The 15,974-nt window shown below is 39.6% G+C and overlaps 1 protein-coding gene across 3 annotated transcripts in view; it reads left to right on the top strand.

Annotated features, from left to right (window-relative positions):
• Positions 1-15,974, top strand: part of LOC135219089 (protein O-mannosyl-transferase TMTC4-like) — a 218,899-nt gene that overhangs the window by 97,228 nt on the left and 105,697 nt on the right. For all 3 annotated transcript variants that reach the window (XM_064255522.1, XM_064255521.1, XM_064255523.1), the window contains exon 8: positions 5,736-5,890. In XM_064255522.1, coding sequence (XP_064111592.1) covers positions 5,736-5,890 — 155 coding nt within the window. The remainder of the gene's footprint in view (positions 1-5,735; positions 5,891-15,974) is intronic.

Genomic DNA, 15,974 nt, shown 5'->3' with positions numbered 1-15,974 from the left:
AGCTACATCAGTATTTCTGTTAATTTTGCACACTGCTAATTGCCCAAAGTACACTTGATAGCCATCTGGTCCCTAGGTGATATAGTACCATCTTGTTTTTATTAGTAATTCATACAGTGGTCATATATTTTTACAACATATTGGTAGCAGCATCCAGGATACCATTTAATTCTGTTAGTGATGCTTCAAATTAATTTTATGCCTTGATTAATACTTCAGGTCTTCTGCATTTGTATACTTCAGGTCTTCTGCATTTGTATAGTCTTATTTAATATATTGCTGTGTGAAAGAGAAATCTAGTTTCCCTTTGAGAGCTTTGATTTCTTGAACACTTGTCATCATAACTGATGCTTTAGTGTGGCATGGCTTATTTCTTTTTACTATGTTGTATTTGATGATTTATAAAATACAGTGACTGGCAAAATACAGCACATATACCAAAGGATTTTAAGTACATATAGGCAGTCCCCAGTTATCAGCGGGGCTTCAATTCTGATGGCTTGATGATAAGCAAAAATTTCCGATAACTGGATTTTGGCACTGATAACTGGTTAATATCACCTCTGTGAGGTATGTATTGGCACCAGTAACCAGAAATTGGTGCATTTCGACACTGAAAATCTCCGATTTTTGATGATAGACAAGCCCCGTAGAACTGGATTGCCAATAGCCGAGGCCGCCGATAACTGAGGACTGCCTGTATTGTGGTAACGTTGAACCTGGTAGCATATGTGGTGATAATAATTTGTATCTTTGGAGTTTGAAACACAGTATATACAGTTTCCACATAAGTGACTTACCAAACAATTACAAAGCTGTAAGCTTTCTTACCTCCAGTAGTCAAAAATTCAAATTTCCTGACGCTGGTGGCGCTGCTATCGTTCATGTAGGTGATATAGGTCCCGCCCATTTTCGGGAATACCGGGTACTGCTGAGCTAACTATACTGTCAATTCGTTTTCTGCTGTCTGTGGATTAACACCTATGGGTTTTTTCTTGCAGTCAACAGTTATCGCCATTTTGGATTTGGTTCATTTTGATGAAGTACAAATTCTTGGTTAATTTTTGCCGGTTAGCTGCTTGGTTAGCTTCCAGTCTTTCTCTTCACCTCTTTTATCTAATGTTTCTCCAATTGACAGCCCTCCTACTTCTTTACCTATGACTCCAGTCCAGGTAACCCTTGCCTCCGACCCTAACACCATTGCCATTTTAGAGTCCAAGATGGGCAAAATGTTTGAGATTTTGGCAAAATCCATTATGGATTTAGGTTTGTCGTTATGCGCTTTTGTGGAGAAGAGTGATGGAAGAGTGTTGTGCAACATGTCAGTGCTGTGTCCAGGGAGGCGACTGCCTGTCCCCCTAGTTCTCCTAGATGAAGGTCACTGTCCCACTCCCCTGCACCTGGGAGAAGACATACAGGAGGTCGAAGGGAGACTGGGGGGGTTTGCCCACGGGTAGTCATCAACTCTGCCAAGATTGTCGACTCGTGGTTGTCGACAAAACGCCACCGGAAAGGCGTAGAAGTGAGTGACATGCAGTTGTTGTTTAATTCCGATGTGCCGTCACCAGATAAGAGGCTACAAATTTGGAGTGGTGTAGTGTTGTGTCCTTTGAAAAGACATGCTGTTTTTGCGGACAGTATGCCTCCGCCTGTAAAAAAGTCAAGAGAGCAGTGGAGTCCCCAGCCATCCTGCAGTTTTGCATCTGCGCAAGAGTTACAGGAACTACATCAGTCAACAGGGAGTGTATCTCCGACTTTCGATGAGCGCTCACGCGTGGAGCAGCAACCTCACTCGCGCGCTTTCAATTCAACAGGTGTTGTCAGACTTAGAGAAGAAATCTACTAATGATCATGATCTGTTGACACAATCAGCTAGATGCCCTAAGGATCCTCCTGTCACAGGAGCTAAAGCTTCACCTCTGCAGAAGCACCCCTTTCAAGGCAGCAAGACCAGGTGGCAGAATAGACCAAGGACCAATTTGTCCGCGCCAGCAAAGTCCACCAGAAAACCTCCCTTCAAGCAATCAGAGAAGTGATTGGGAGGCCCTTCACGCACCCGTAGGAGCGAGACTCCATTTATTTTGGGAGGGATGGAGTAGGAGAGGAGCGGAGCAGTGGGTAGTCTAGGTGCTGAAAGAAGGTTACGTGATCCCTTTCATACAAGACGCTCTGCTGTCCCTAGTACCCATCTGCTTGACAGCGTACTCGAAGGGATCAGGAAGAAATTTGGCTTTAGCCAAAGAGGTAGAAGCGCTCATCAACAAGAAAACGATAGAAGAAGTAATGGACAAGAACTCCCCTGGCTTCTACAACAGACTCTTCGTAGTCCCCAAGGCTTCCAAGAGCTGGAGACCATTATTAGACATGAGTGCATTGAACCTCTATGTACGAAAGACAAAGTTTCGAGTGGAAACCAGTTGGTCGGTGATGTCAGCCCTACAACCGGATGACTGGATGGTGTCTCTCGACATGAAGGATGCATACTTCCATGTCCCAATTCATCAGGAGTCCAAGAAATTTCTGAGATTCGTCTTCAAAAAGAGGGTGTTCCAATTCACAGCCCTCCGCTTTGGCCTATCAACAGCTCCACAAGTATTCACTCGTATTCTTGCTCCTCTAGGAATTTGGCTGCACCTAATGGAAATAAATGCAGCATTCTACTTAGATGACTGGCTACTGAGGCCCAAGCCCAGTCGTCAGTTGGTGAAGGACTTACAAAGGACATTAAACCTGACTCAACAATTGGGAATTCAAGTAAAAATCGAGAAGTCCCAATTGTCTCTGACACAGAGGATTCCCTATTTAGGGACACTCAAGCTTTTCGGGCTTTTCTCCCCCCAAAGAGGATAGAATCATGCCTTACAACAGTCCAGGATTGGATGAGCCTCCTCGGAACCCTTGCTTCAGTGGAAGGTTTTGTGATGTTAGGTCACCCCCACATGAGATCTCTCCAGTTCTTCCTGAAAGCAAACTGGAACCAGAAGACTCGACCAGACTCTATAGTTTTTCCCTTGACAGAAGAGATAAAAGCAGTCATTCGCTGGTGGTTGGCGAAGGAGAGACTTCAGGAAGGGCTTTCCCTTGTAACGTCAAAACCCGACCTAGAGTTTTATTCAGACACGTCGGATGTAGGATGGGGAGCCTTAATAGGGAACAGAAGGACCTCAGGTCTATGGACAGAACAAAAGAGGGATCTGCACATAAATGGCTAGGAATTAAAGTCGATTCTTTTAGGACTTCAAGTATTTGCTCCTCTGGTCACGGGAAGGAAGGTGGCAATCTTCGTGGACAACACCACGGCTCTGTCGTACGTATGGAAACAGGAGGAACGCATTCTCTCTCAACGAGGTAGCAGAAGTTCTCCTCCTCTGGGTGAACGAGCACAAGATTTCACTCTTCCCGAGGTTCTTGCAAGGGAAAATTAATGTATTAGCAGACGAATTGAGCCACTCGAAGCAGGTTCCTGTCAATGGAACGGACTCTAAACGAGCGAGTATGTCGAGATCTATGGAAGTTATGGGAAAGCTAGCGATAGATCTCTTCGCCACCTCAAGAAACAATCGTCTACTGATCTTCTGTTCTCCAGTGCTGAATCCGCAAGTGTGGAGAACAGACACTATGCGTCTAGATTGGACAGACCTCAACGTATATGCTTCCCCCCTTCGGAATGTTGGGAAAAGTTATCAACAAGCTTCAGTCTCATCAAAATGTGTCAATGACTTTAATAGCTCCATTCTGGCCCAAGAAAGAATGGTTCCCAGACTTAATAAAACTAGTGGACTTCCCGAGGCTCCTTCCACAAAGTTTGCGTCTGCTCAAACAACCCAACCTCAACCGGTATCACCAAAGATTGTCCGCTCTGAATCTGACAGGATTCAGACTGTCAGGAACCTTGTTACAGCAAAAGGCTATTACGAGCTGTAGAAGAAGCTCTTCTGCCAAGCCCTACCAATCGAAGTGGAAAATTTTTTGGTCGTGGTGCAGACAAAATAGCATCTCTTCTTTTAAGACCTCTATAACTGAAATCACAGATTTCCTTTTATATCTGAGGGATTCTAGAAAGCTATCCATGTCTACGATTAAAGGATATAGATCCATGCTTTTGTCTGTTTTTAAACGTAGAGGCCTCAATGTCTCGAAAGATCAGAACGTTAGTGACTTTGTTAAATCTTTCGAGTCCTCGAAAGTGTTAAGTCTGAGGTAGTTGACTGGAACTTGGATGTAATACTAAGCTGAATTTCCAGTCCACAGTTGGAGCCTCTTAACAAATCTACGTCAAGGAATTTAATGAAGAAGGCTCTTTTCCTAGTCGCTTTTGCTGCAGCAGGCAAGATAAGTGAGTTGCAAGCGATTAATAAAGCAGTGGGTGTCGCACAGAGTAACGCAGTGTGCTCTTATGTAAAGGAGTTCTTTGCAAAGAACGAGAACCCATCGAACCCTTGGCCTCACTCTTTCATTAATAAGAACTTGACAGACATAGTGGGATCAGAAGACGAGGAACAATCATTATGTCCGGCCAGAGCCATTAAATTCCACTTGTTTAGGTTGGAAGAGTTGCGAGGCAACTCGGATCAACTTTAGTGTTCAGTGAAACCCCTCCCGTCCTCTCTCCAAGAACTCTATTTCGTTCTTCTTGAGGAATCTGATTTTAGAAGCTCATGCTCAAGCTTAAAATCAGAATCTTCGTGTACTTAAGATAAAGACGCATGAAGTTCATGCAGTGGCGACTTCATTAGCTTTTAGACATAACAGGTCGCTATCTTCCATCCTGCAATCGACTTTTTGAAAGTCGAAATCAGTGTTCGCATTGCGTTATCTGAAGGACATAGAAACCGTTTTTGAAAATTGTCCTAAACTGGGACTGTTGTCAGTGGCGGGCATGGTGTTGGGAAGAGCATAGGGCGACCTATTTTCCCTCTACTATCTCCTCGCTTTGATTAAGGTTGTCGAGTCGTTGGGAAGCCTGGGGTACACGGTACCTGGAGTATCCTCCAGTTTTTTCTTTTTGTGGTTAGGGTATGTTTATGGTTTTTTTTAATGTAGGTGATAGTTCTGTGGATTATCTGGTCTTAGCCCAGGGCAAGGGCGAAACTTTTTAATTTTGTTAACTATCAGTGAACCTCCATGGTTACAAAATCCCACCATTAGTAGGGACGACCCTGGCCATTACTGCCACGTCTCCTACAAGTGATGAGAGCGCTGATCAGAGGCAGTATTCACCTGCAGCTGCTTTCTCACAAGGTAAGGTACTGCAAACATTAGTTATAATGTGAGGATATATTATCGTTGTCTTTTCATAGGCTATCCATATACCCACCATCCGGGTAACATGGATTCAGCTTTGTTTTGTTTGGTAAGTCACTTATGTGAAAATTATATTTTTATAATAAAATAAGGTTTTACATATACTTACCAAACAATTACATAATCAGAGCCCTCCCTCCTCCCCACAGATGGATGTTGCGGCTCAATGAATTGATATTAGTTAGCTCAGCAGTACCGGGTATTCCCGAAAGTGGGCGGGACCTGTATCACCTACATGAACAATAGCAGCACTGCTGGCACCAGGAAATTTGAATTTTCGACTGCCAGGTAAGAAAGCTTACAGCTTTGTAATTATTTGGTAAGTATATGTGAAACCTTATTTTATTATAAAAATATCATATATTCATGTTGTCAGTTGTGATATTTATTCTTTTTTGTTGATTTGTTTGACATTATCTTTTTTCATGCAGCTGGTTTGGTGAGAGGATTCATCTGGCGACATTTTATTTTAGCTGTGACGGGCATTGCTCTCTTGGTTGCACGTTGGGTTGTTATGGGTTCTACAGTGCCAAAATTTATGAAAGTAGACAATCCTGCATCATTTTTAGAAAGTGTTTTGTTCAGGGTAAGTCTTGCTTTTACATATAAGTTCCTGTTAAAAAGATTGTGCACTGTGCAGTCACAGCCAAACTTATGAATTAGTAACTTTCTGGACAGCCATTTGTATCTTGCATTGTTCATAAGTTTAAATCATGCTATTTTATAAAGAATTATTTTGGATATTAGAGAGATAAAAAGAAGATGTAAAGTTTAGATTCATTGAACATTCAAAATTTAGTATTTTTTCTGTGCTGATAAAGTTATGAACTTGGAGAGAAATTTGCAGGAGCAGCATCTGACATTAGAAGTTCACAAAGTAAGCAACCACTCTATTTGTTGACAAAAACATGTATACATGTAAACATTTATAAAAGATAGAAATAAGTATGAATATTTTACGAGTACATATGAATGAGTATACTTGTGATTCTAACATGAATACTTGGTAGTTAATCACAAGAATACTCTGGATAATCAGGGAAGGGGTTAAAGGGTTAGGTTCTTCTTCCTCATGTTCTGTTCTTTGCAAAAATTCCTCCAAGAAGAATAGGTGCACAGAGTAAAATTTGAACTTAGGTTGGCAAAGGGGAGCTTCTCTGAACATAATTTTAACTTGTGACTTAGTCTGTTTATATCTGAATGTTCGTAATTAAGGTGGTGACTGTACTGTAGCCTATAAAGTTCATTAGTCTAAGATCTTGTATGTATGTATGTATGTATGTATGTATGTATGTATGTATGTAGTATGTATGTATGTATGTATGTATGTGATACCCAGGTACCCAGAAACCACAAGTGGATGTAAGATAGAGGTTGGTAGTATAATCAAAGTTTAGAGTTGCCATACTGCTGATGAGCCCCTCTGTTGGTATATGTAGCTGCTGAAGTAGAAGTTTCCTTGATGAGTTCATCTTAATTCAGCAATTAAAGGATGGACATTGAAGTAACGTTAAGATTTTATCAATGCAGTAGTTGTTACTAGTGGTTGTTGATCTTCATTATTGATGATAATATCTGAAGTGCACATCAGTGACAACCCAGAGCATTAATTTCTAGAATCTTCATCCTTCAATAACATATACTGAAGGTTATTTTACTTAAGAGAAAACATGATTTCATGAGTTGAATAAGATGTCTGTTTGTACAAATTGTAATAAGACTTGTGTTTCTCCACAGATTAAATTGAAGTAAAAACTAGAAAATATAAAAAAACAAACTTTTGGAATAGTATAAGCTATCATTTTTTATACCAACTCCAGCGTCATGTATAAAATGTTTGTGTGATATTGATAAGCATCATCAATTCAAACAATAGAAAATCTTATTTAAAATTTATTTTAACATAACCATCTTGAAATCTGTCAACAATGAATATTGATCTAATGCTCATAAGAACAGTTCATTCCTTTTTGTGGGATGATGTAAATGGCTTGTTATAGTGCTTGAAAAGTTTTTGTACAAATGTAAATTGTGTTTTACTGTAATAAAAGTTGTATTAATGAAAAAAATAATACCATATACTATGAGTTAGGAATTCATATTTTATGTGTCAGCTGTAATCATATGCCTGTGACTTATCTTTTTTCATGTCATTTTTATTCAACTGTCTTATTTTTATAAGTTTTCCATAAAGAGAAGTTCAGGTCTCATGTTAACCTCATAACTATTTACCAGTGTTTTTGTTTTGTGCCTTTTTGTTTTTATTTTCATTTTCCAAGTTAAATAGTCTGAGTGCATGCTTGGCTTGTTCAGTGTCCTGTATTTAATGCAACCTCTCCTTTAATAGTAGGTAGGTCTCTCTCTGCTCTGATAAAGTTAAGCATACAAAAGTTCCACGCCTTGTGATATCCTTTGTCCATCTTATACAGGCGGCCCTCGGTTAGCGACAGGGGTTCCGTTCCTGGCCGCCGACGCTAAGCGATTTTAAAGCCTACGGCCGCTGCACACCTTCTTTCAAAACTCTAGACCAGTCAAAGGTGCCGTAATCCCACAATGGCGCAATAAGTAAAATTATATTTATGCAGTATAGTACTATAGAGTTTACTGTATAGTAAGTACTGTAACAGTACCCATTATAGGCATTAATAAAAGTACTGTCAAGTGAATAAAGCATAGCTTTAATCCTTTGGGTGTCAAGAGTATGTAAAGATATAATAAGGTTTATACCGTGTACAGGTAGCTGTAGTGTACAAGTTACGATCATTCGTCTTACGATAGTCCGATTTTATGAGAGACCAAATTACAATAGCCTAACTTTATCCATCTTCTAGTTACATAAGTTCAATAACAGCAAAGGAGAATGGTGAAAGTATGGTTTTAATGTTATACTCTGCATGAACATGTACAGACATGAACAACGGAACGAGAAATGACTTCCCCCCTCTAAATACAACCGAATTGGATAAAATCCGTTTGGCTTGTATTTCAATAATCGTACTACAGTACACTATTACCGTAGTTGTTATAAATGGCGTTATGTATAGAATAGAACTGAGATATCTTAATGTAATTACTTTATTCGCTATAGATCAAAGATCAATATAGATCAAAGATCAATCGGGAAATATACTGTTAAATTTAAACCTAGTTATAACTGAAGCTGAGAAAACTGTTCAAGCTGCCAATGACTATTATCGTACATCGGCAACCAGGATGAAACTCCGGTAAACATATGCCATCAAACACAACCGTAGGTAAAATTGAGATAAAATCATTTTAATCAAAACTACTGTGCTTGAAAGAAGACATTTTACTGTTGGTTTCACGCCGATATAAGATAAATAACGTAAAGTTCGTATTACGATGATATAAAGGAAAATTGCGAACGGAATCTCGTAATATTTTTATGCACGGTCTATCTGGACTGTGTTTTTATGCAATAAACATGCCGCCAACGTAATCTGTTAACGCAAAAAAAAAAGTAGTTCACATTCACAACGAGACATATTCAATTCATATTTCCCCCTAAAAACACGTTGTATAAGAAAAAATAACCTTGTCTCATATAAGTCAAGTATCTAGATATTCATTTATGCTAACTAGAAGCAAGAGAATTCACTCAGAATTGCGTTATGGCAAAACAAACTTGTATTCGCCATCAGCTGATTGCAAACCACAAAATTGGCCGCTCTGCGGAATACAGTAGTACCTCGAGATACGAAAGGCTCTATTTACAAAAAACTCGAGATACGAAAGCCAATGCGAAAAATTTTACTGCTCTACCTACGAAAAGTTTTCAAGATACGAAAGGTTGTTGCTGTAAAGTCCCGAGATTCGCCCGGACCACCAAGAACAATTTTAAAACTCTCACCCGGCCGCCAAACTGAGTAAACTCGCCACCATCCTCCCTCCCGGTCTCCACCATTGGTTCCTGATGTAGTCCCCATAAGGTTCTGCTCTCCTATTGGTCAGCATCTACCCCTTGTGCTTTAAGTATTCTATTGGTAAAAGGATGCTGTAAATTGAAAAACTTATTTATGCAATAAAATATTAGGTAAAGATAAAAATAAAGAATAGAAATGAATGGTTATTATACTGTTTGGTAGTTTCAGTAGTTGAAGAGAGATTATGAAAATTTATGGCTTACTGTGTAAAGTGATTGCTTGTCGATCGTTCGATACTCGTAAGTGCTGGATGTAAACAGACGTTTGGAAGCTTTTTTTTGTTTGTTTATTATAGTTAATGGTTAGTTAATAATTATTTGAAATGAGTACATGCAATACATTTAATAAAAAAATTGTGAATTACATATCATAAAATATAAAATAAATCAGACTGCCAACAAATACGTATTTTTTAGAATTCTTCTTCTGTTTTATTATTACGTTACGTATACGTATGTTTCATTATAGCAGTCAGTAACTCGGCATCTCCATTAGGTAAAGATAGAATAAAGAATAGAAATGAATGGTTATTATACTGTTTGGTAGTTTCATTAGTTGAAGAGAGATACTAATGACAATTTATGGCTTACTGTGTGCTAGGAAAAATGATTGCTTGGTGCTCGTTCGATACTCGTAAGACGGGTAAGAGCTGAATGTAAACAATCGATTGGAAGGTTTGTGTTTTGTTTTTTTGTGTATTATAGTTAATGATTAATTAATAATTATTTGAAATGAGTACATACTGATTATTTATACATTTTATTGGCATATTCTAAGCTTTTAGCTCTTAGGTTTAGATGTCAGAATCATAGACTAGGCTACAGTAGCAACCGCTAACATAGGCTAGGCTTATTGCTAAGGGAGATATGCTAAAGTCCTAATAAAATGGGGTTGAACATTACATGCAGTTGAATATTATTCAAGTATGTACAGTATTTTGCCTTTTTGGAGTCACATTTCTTCTGTCGGATCGGCGTTGTAACCCTAGAACATGTGTTTTAGGCCTGGAAATATAATTTACTGGGGTGTTTTTGGAGGGCTTGGAACGGATTAGCCATTTTACATGTAAAATGCGTTCCAAGATACGAAAAAATCATGATACGAAGGCCGCTTCGGAACGGATTAATTTCGTATCTCGAGGTACCACTGTACTGGCTTAAATTTGCCGTAGTATTTTATAATATGAGAATACATACAGTATTATTGGATACAGTGAAATAATGTATAACTTTTTAAAGGATTTATGGAAAAGATGCATAATTAATAAAATAACACCTTGCATTTTTCGGAACAGTGGCGGACAAGAACGAACATGAAAAAACATCCACCGACAACGTGGAGCGTAGTTACAAAGGCTGCCTTAATTTGTATCTTATTTATGTAAAAAAATAAAAATACCCTATACGTAATATATTTTCATACACATTTTAAACATTAAAGCATAAACATTTAAAAAATCGACGCATCGATCGCTAAATTTGCACTCTTTTCAACTATATTTTCGGAATAACGGCGGATGGCGCCTTACAAGAACGAACATGAAAAAACATCGTATATTTGATAACTTGAAGAGCAGTTTCAAAAGCTGCCTTGTTGTCGTATTTCTGCACAGAAATAAAAATACCTTATACGTAATACATTTTCATGCACATTTTAAACATAAAAGCATGAACATTTATAAAATCGACACATTGATTGCTAATTTGCACGCTTTTTTAACTCTATATTGTCGGAAGAGCGGCAGGCGGCGGCTCACAAGAAAGATCATGAAAAAACATCGTATTTAATAATGTGAAGGGCAGTTTCAAAAGCTGCCTTCGTATCATATTTCTGTGCAGAATTAAAAATACCTTATACATAATACATTTTCATACACATTTTAAACATAAAAGCATTAACATTTACAAATCGACACATCCATAGCTAAATTTGCACTTATGTTACTCGATATTTTCGGCATAGAACAGCGTCAGAGGCATATATTTTACCCTAATACCTATGTAATAACTCCATAAAATTTGTTAACATAATTTGCATAACCTTTATGGTCTGAATGGCATTTCTACAAATGTATGAACTTGTTAGACAACGGCACTAGCGTCGCTGTTAACTGAAAATTGCGCCGTAAAAATACCTTAAAAGGCCTTATTTTTTTAATGAATGTTTTTGACGACAGCCGTAAAACCGATTCGCCGCTGAGCGATTGCGCTGTTAACCGCGGGCCGCCTGTATAGTTTATATTATCTCTCATTTTGATGCCATGTGAAATTTTTGGTGTGTGTGTGAGTATTTATGCCATGTGAAATTTTTGGTGTGTGTGTGAGTATTTATGTCTAGTTTAATACATTAATTGTTTTTAGAAGAATAAATTACCATTTTATTTGAAATTCAAGCAGTTAGTTTTTATTAATAATGAATAAAGCATAAGAGGTAGAGCATAACATGTTTAGAAAAATATGATAAAAATACACACATTATCCTTTTAGTAACTATTACTTTACTTTTGTAAGTAGTACATAATCCAATATCTAATTGTGAAGTTAAAAAGAAAGTACTGGCAGTCCCTGGTTATTGGCCAGAGTTGCATTCCAACAGCTTGATGATAAGCGAAAATCGTCGATAAACAAAAATCAGAGATTTTCAGCACTTATTGCTGCCGATAACCAGTTAATGGCACCACTGTTATGTATGTATCGGCGCCAATACTCTATTATCGGCACATTTTGGCACTAGACAAGCCCCATAAAGATGGATCACTGATAACTGAGGCTGCTGATGACCAGAGACTGCCTGTAAACTTCATAATTTCACTGATATACTTATCTTCTTTAGATTTATTTACAAGGACATTGAACCTATTTAGTTTTGGTACATACATACTGCAATCTGTCATTCAAATATGTTAATGATGTTTACTTTCTTGAAAAATCAACCTGATTACTTTCTCTTTAAAATAAGATTGTTCCAACAGGAATACAAACCAACACTTGCTAAAATGGAGTTTCTCATGCTTTGGCCATTACTGACTCACAATAAAAACAAGGTCCTATCACATAGGATTGTGTCCTTGCAAACCTTAGGTGGCCTTACTCGTCAACTGTGTTCTTAGCCATCATAGTGCCCTTTTTGTTACTGTGTGTTTTCTTGTTTTTGTACATGCCATATGTATGTGAATGCTTAGTGTTTGTTATTTTCCTTGTTAAATGTGATGTCAAGTGACTTCCCGTAGCCAGAGATTGTGAATTCTGTGGAATTTTATGCATTTTTAGAGGTCTTATTTGGTGGTGGTTCATTTGTTTATGGTGTGCAAGCCACGTGGACAACCTCCCTCTTTCTGTGCTGCGTGTGTTGTTAATTTCCTTTGTATGAGCCCCTGTGCGTTAGCATGGCTACCATGGAAGAGAATATGCCTAAGTTTGGGCATTGCACAGGGAAAGACAAACTATGTAGCAAGTTTATGTTCCCGTAAGCTGTCGATCTGTTCAGTGTGCATCTTGTGTAGGGACAAAGGATGCATGTGGAACCACATGTGTTGGGAGTGTGAAGGTTGGCAGGAGTGCGCAGTGGACTATGTACAAGAAAAGGAGATAGAAGAAGGGGAATACGTATCTCTTGTAGGAAGTGACAGTGAGGCCTTCCCCAGTTCCTCATCCAGTTTCAGTTTCCCCCAGGCCCCCTTTCCCAAGGACTCTTGCTGCAACTGCTGCCTTCCCACCTCCTGTGGAGGCATTCAAGCTAGTGCTGCAATACCTGGCTAAACAGAGCCAGATAGGTCAGTTGTTAATGATTGGAGACAGCCAGCTTCCTATCCTGGTCCTTGGCAATGGGAATCTTGTGCTGACAGGGATGTTGGCCACTACTGCTGCAAAACTGATAGGCATGAAGTGAAAGTACTCCTTGATGACCAGGAAACAGTCACAGATTGATTCGACATTCATCCTCTCTCTCTCTCTCTCTCTCTCTCTCTCTCTCTCCTCTCTCTCTCCTTCCTTTGAAGTATCAGCAGTCAGAGTGGGGGCAGTTTTCAGCAACATTGGAGGGGGTTTGTCAAGAAAGGTTGCTTTCCATACCTTTTGCTGCTTTATCACTCATCTGTGCCATGCCCTGTCTTGACACTGACCAACAGCATAGAGAGAGGTCATCTCCCAGAAGAAGCAGACCTGTTGATGCTTATGCTAGAAGGAGGTCCCATTTCCCTGGGACCTCCCAGTTCTACCAGATTGCTACCAGAGTTCCACCCTGCAGATTGCTGATGAGAGAGCACTGATGACAGGACGGAAAAGGACCTTTGGAGAAAGGCCTCTTCCTCCAAGTAGAGACATCCATGTCAACCAACCCGGAGGACAAGCCAGGGCCCATGGGAGAGCCAGAACAACTTAGTTTGCCTGGAAGATTTGGAATAAGAATGGGGTTCATAAACCTGGTGGCTCTCAGCAGGTGTCGTTTGGGCCTCTCAGATCCTACAGCCTCTGTCCCTGATTTTTCCAAATGTTGGTCATGTTTTGAGCAGATGGAGGAGATGATTTTGTAGATCAAGGAATTGTTTCATCTTCCTACTTCACTGATACAGGGCCTCAATGTGGAAGTGGACAATTTGGCAGTAGGACCAGGAAACTTCCTGACATCAGCAAAGCTAGAGAAACTTACTGCTTCCACTTCCCTGGAACTAAAAATATCAGAAAGAGCAAGCAGAGGTAGATTAATAGTGCCCAAAACAATACCAGGAAAAATAAGGAAAGCACACAGGACATTAATCCACTACGCACCAGCATCGATAATGCAGCGTCTATTCAATGCGTTGCCAGCTCATCTGAGGAATATATCAGGAGTGAGCGTAGATGTGTTTAAGAATAAGCTCGACAAATATCTAAACTGCATCCCAGACCATCCAAGATTGGAAGATGCAAAATATACCGGAAGATGTACTAGCAACTCTCTGGTAGACATTAGAGGTGCCTCACACTGAGGGACCTGGGGCAACCCGAACGAACTGTAAGGTCTGTAAGGTCTGTAAGGCCATTCCAAGGATTGCATTATAGAGAAGGCCACCACCATCCCCAGGAATTTAAACCCGACGGTCTACAGCTTAGGGAACAATGCTCCCCTTTGACCTCTTCAAGCAGCAGGCAGTGCTGTTGAGTTTCACAGAGGGCTCCAACATCAGGTTTTCCCTGGTGAGGATGCTCAATGCCATCTCATCTGATGGCTTGGTGATATGTGAAAATCACCGTTAACCAAAAATATGTGATTTTCGATGCTTATCAGCACCAGTAACCAGTTAATGGTGCCTCTGTTAGGTATGTATTAACACCAGTACTCTATTATTGGTGCCGATAATCTGAAATTTTCTGCAATTTTTGGGGACTAGACAAGCCCTGTAAAAGTGGATTGCCGATAACTGAGGCCGCTGGTAACGGAACTGCCTGTAGTTCCTAACCTAAACTAACCTGTACAGACAATTCCCGCCTATTGGTGGCATGGTTTAGTGTTTCAGCTGTACAATGCTTGGCTAACAATGTTGTTAACCAGATTTTTGGTGGCAGTAAGGGATTTTCAGTGCCAGTGTGTGGTTTCTCAGCATTGGTAGGCGGTTATTGGCATCGGTAGGCAGTTATTGGCATCGGTAGGCAGTTTATCAGCTATGGTGAGAGATTTTCAGTGCCAGTAAGCAATTTATTGGCATCAGTAAATAATTTATCAAAGCTGATCAGCACTTATGGTGTCATAAACACCATTTATTTCCATAATTTTTTTTTTTTTTGAGGTTCCATTTTAATGACAATTTTCAGTTATTAGTGCTCGGCCAGGAAGGGAACCCCCCGTGGTTGTCCGGGGACTGCCTGTAGTTCATACTTGACATTCAATGTAGGAGATATATTTTAAAATGTATCATGTCTAAATTTGCAGAACAGGGAAAAATAATCATACATAACATGGTAGCTTGTAAGTAGTACATAAGTCTCCCAAACTGAGGTCCGTTAAGTTGAGGAATTACTATGTTGTTTACCCTGAAGCCCAGCCTTTGTCTCATGCTTGGTATCAGTCTCATTCATCATGGGTCATCACTAGGTTATTGGATCAGTCCCTATTTTGATTCTGATCAGAGATGTTGGTTGGAGCCATTATTGATCCCTTGGTGGTTGTCTGTTACTGTTCATTCTGTCATCCTGAGATTTGGCCTGTGCGCAGTGCTAGTGATATTGTTCAAGTGATAGTGTCTGAGTTTGGTCCTATGAGCATTACCAGCCAGTTTGACTTGGTTATCAGTAGGACAGTTATTTTGGAACAAGGACTGCTTGTTGAGGGCTTGAACAGCTTCTTTGGTTTCTCTGCTTGATGCTCTTGCTTTCCTGGAAGGATGAATCTTAGCAGTTGCTGAACTTATATAACAACTCAGTGTTCTATCAAGATCCTGTTTTTGATCATGGTGATCTTGTAGAAACCATTGACCATCAGTCTCAACACACTAAAGCTGTTACTGTTTGGCTCTGTCTTTATGGACCATGTACATAACAGCCATTGATGATACCATTAAAAATATCGCTTCTCGTCTGTTCGGCAAAGTTTATCAATGATTGGGTCTGGTCAGTACTTGGATAGGTGACCTCCTGGGAACACTGGATGCTGTTGATGTTTAGGAGTTGTATTTTGCATCCATGGTTAGAAATGTTGGGGCTAGTCAGTGCTTGGATAAGTAACCTCCTAGGAACTTCAGATGCCGAGATG

This window comes from Macrobrachium nipponense, chromosome 1 (assembly GCF_015104395.2).
Source record: "Macrobrachium nipponense isolate FS-2020 chromosome 1, ASM1510439v2, whole genome shotgun sequence".
Lineage (NCBI taxonomy): Eukaryota > Metazoa > Arthropoda > Malacostraca > Decapoda > Palaemonidae > Macrobrachium > Macrobrachium nipponense.
This window is presented reverse-complemented; position numbering and strand designations above follow the sequence as displayed.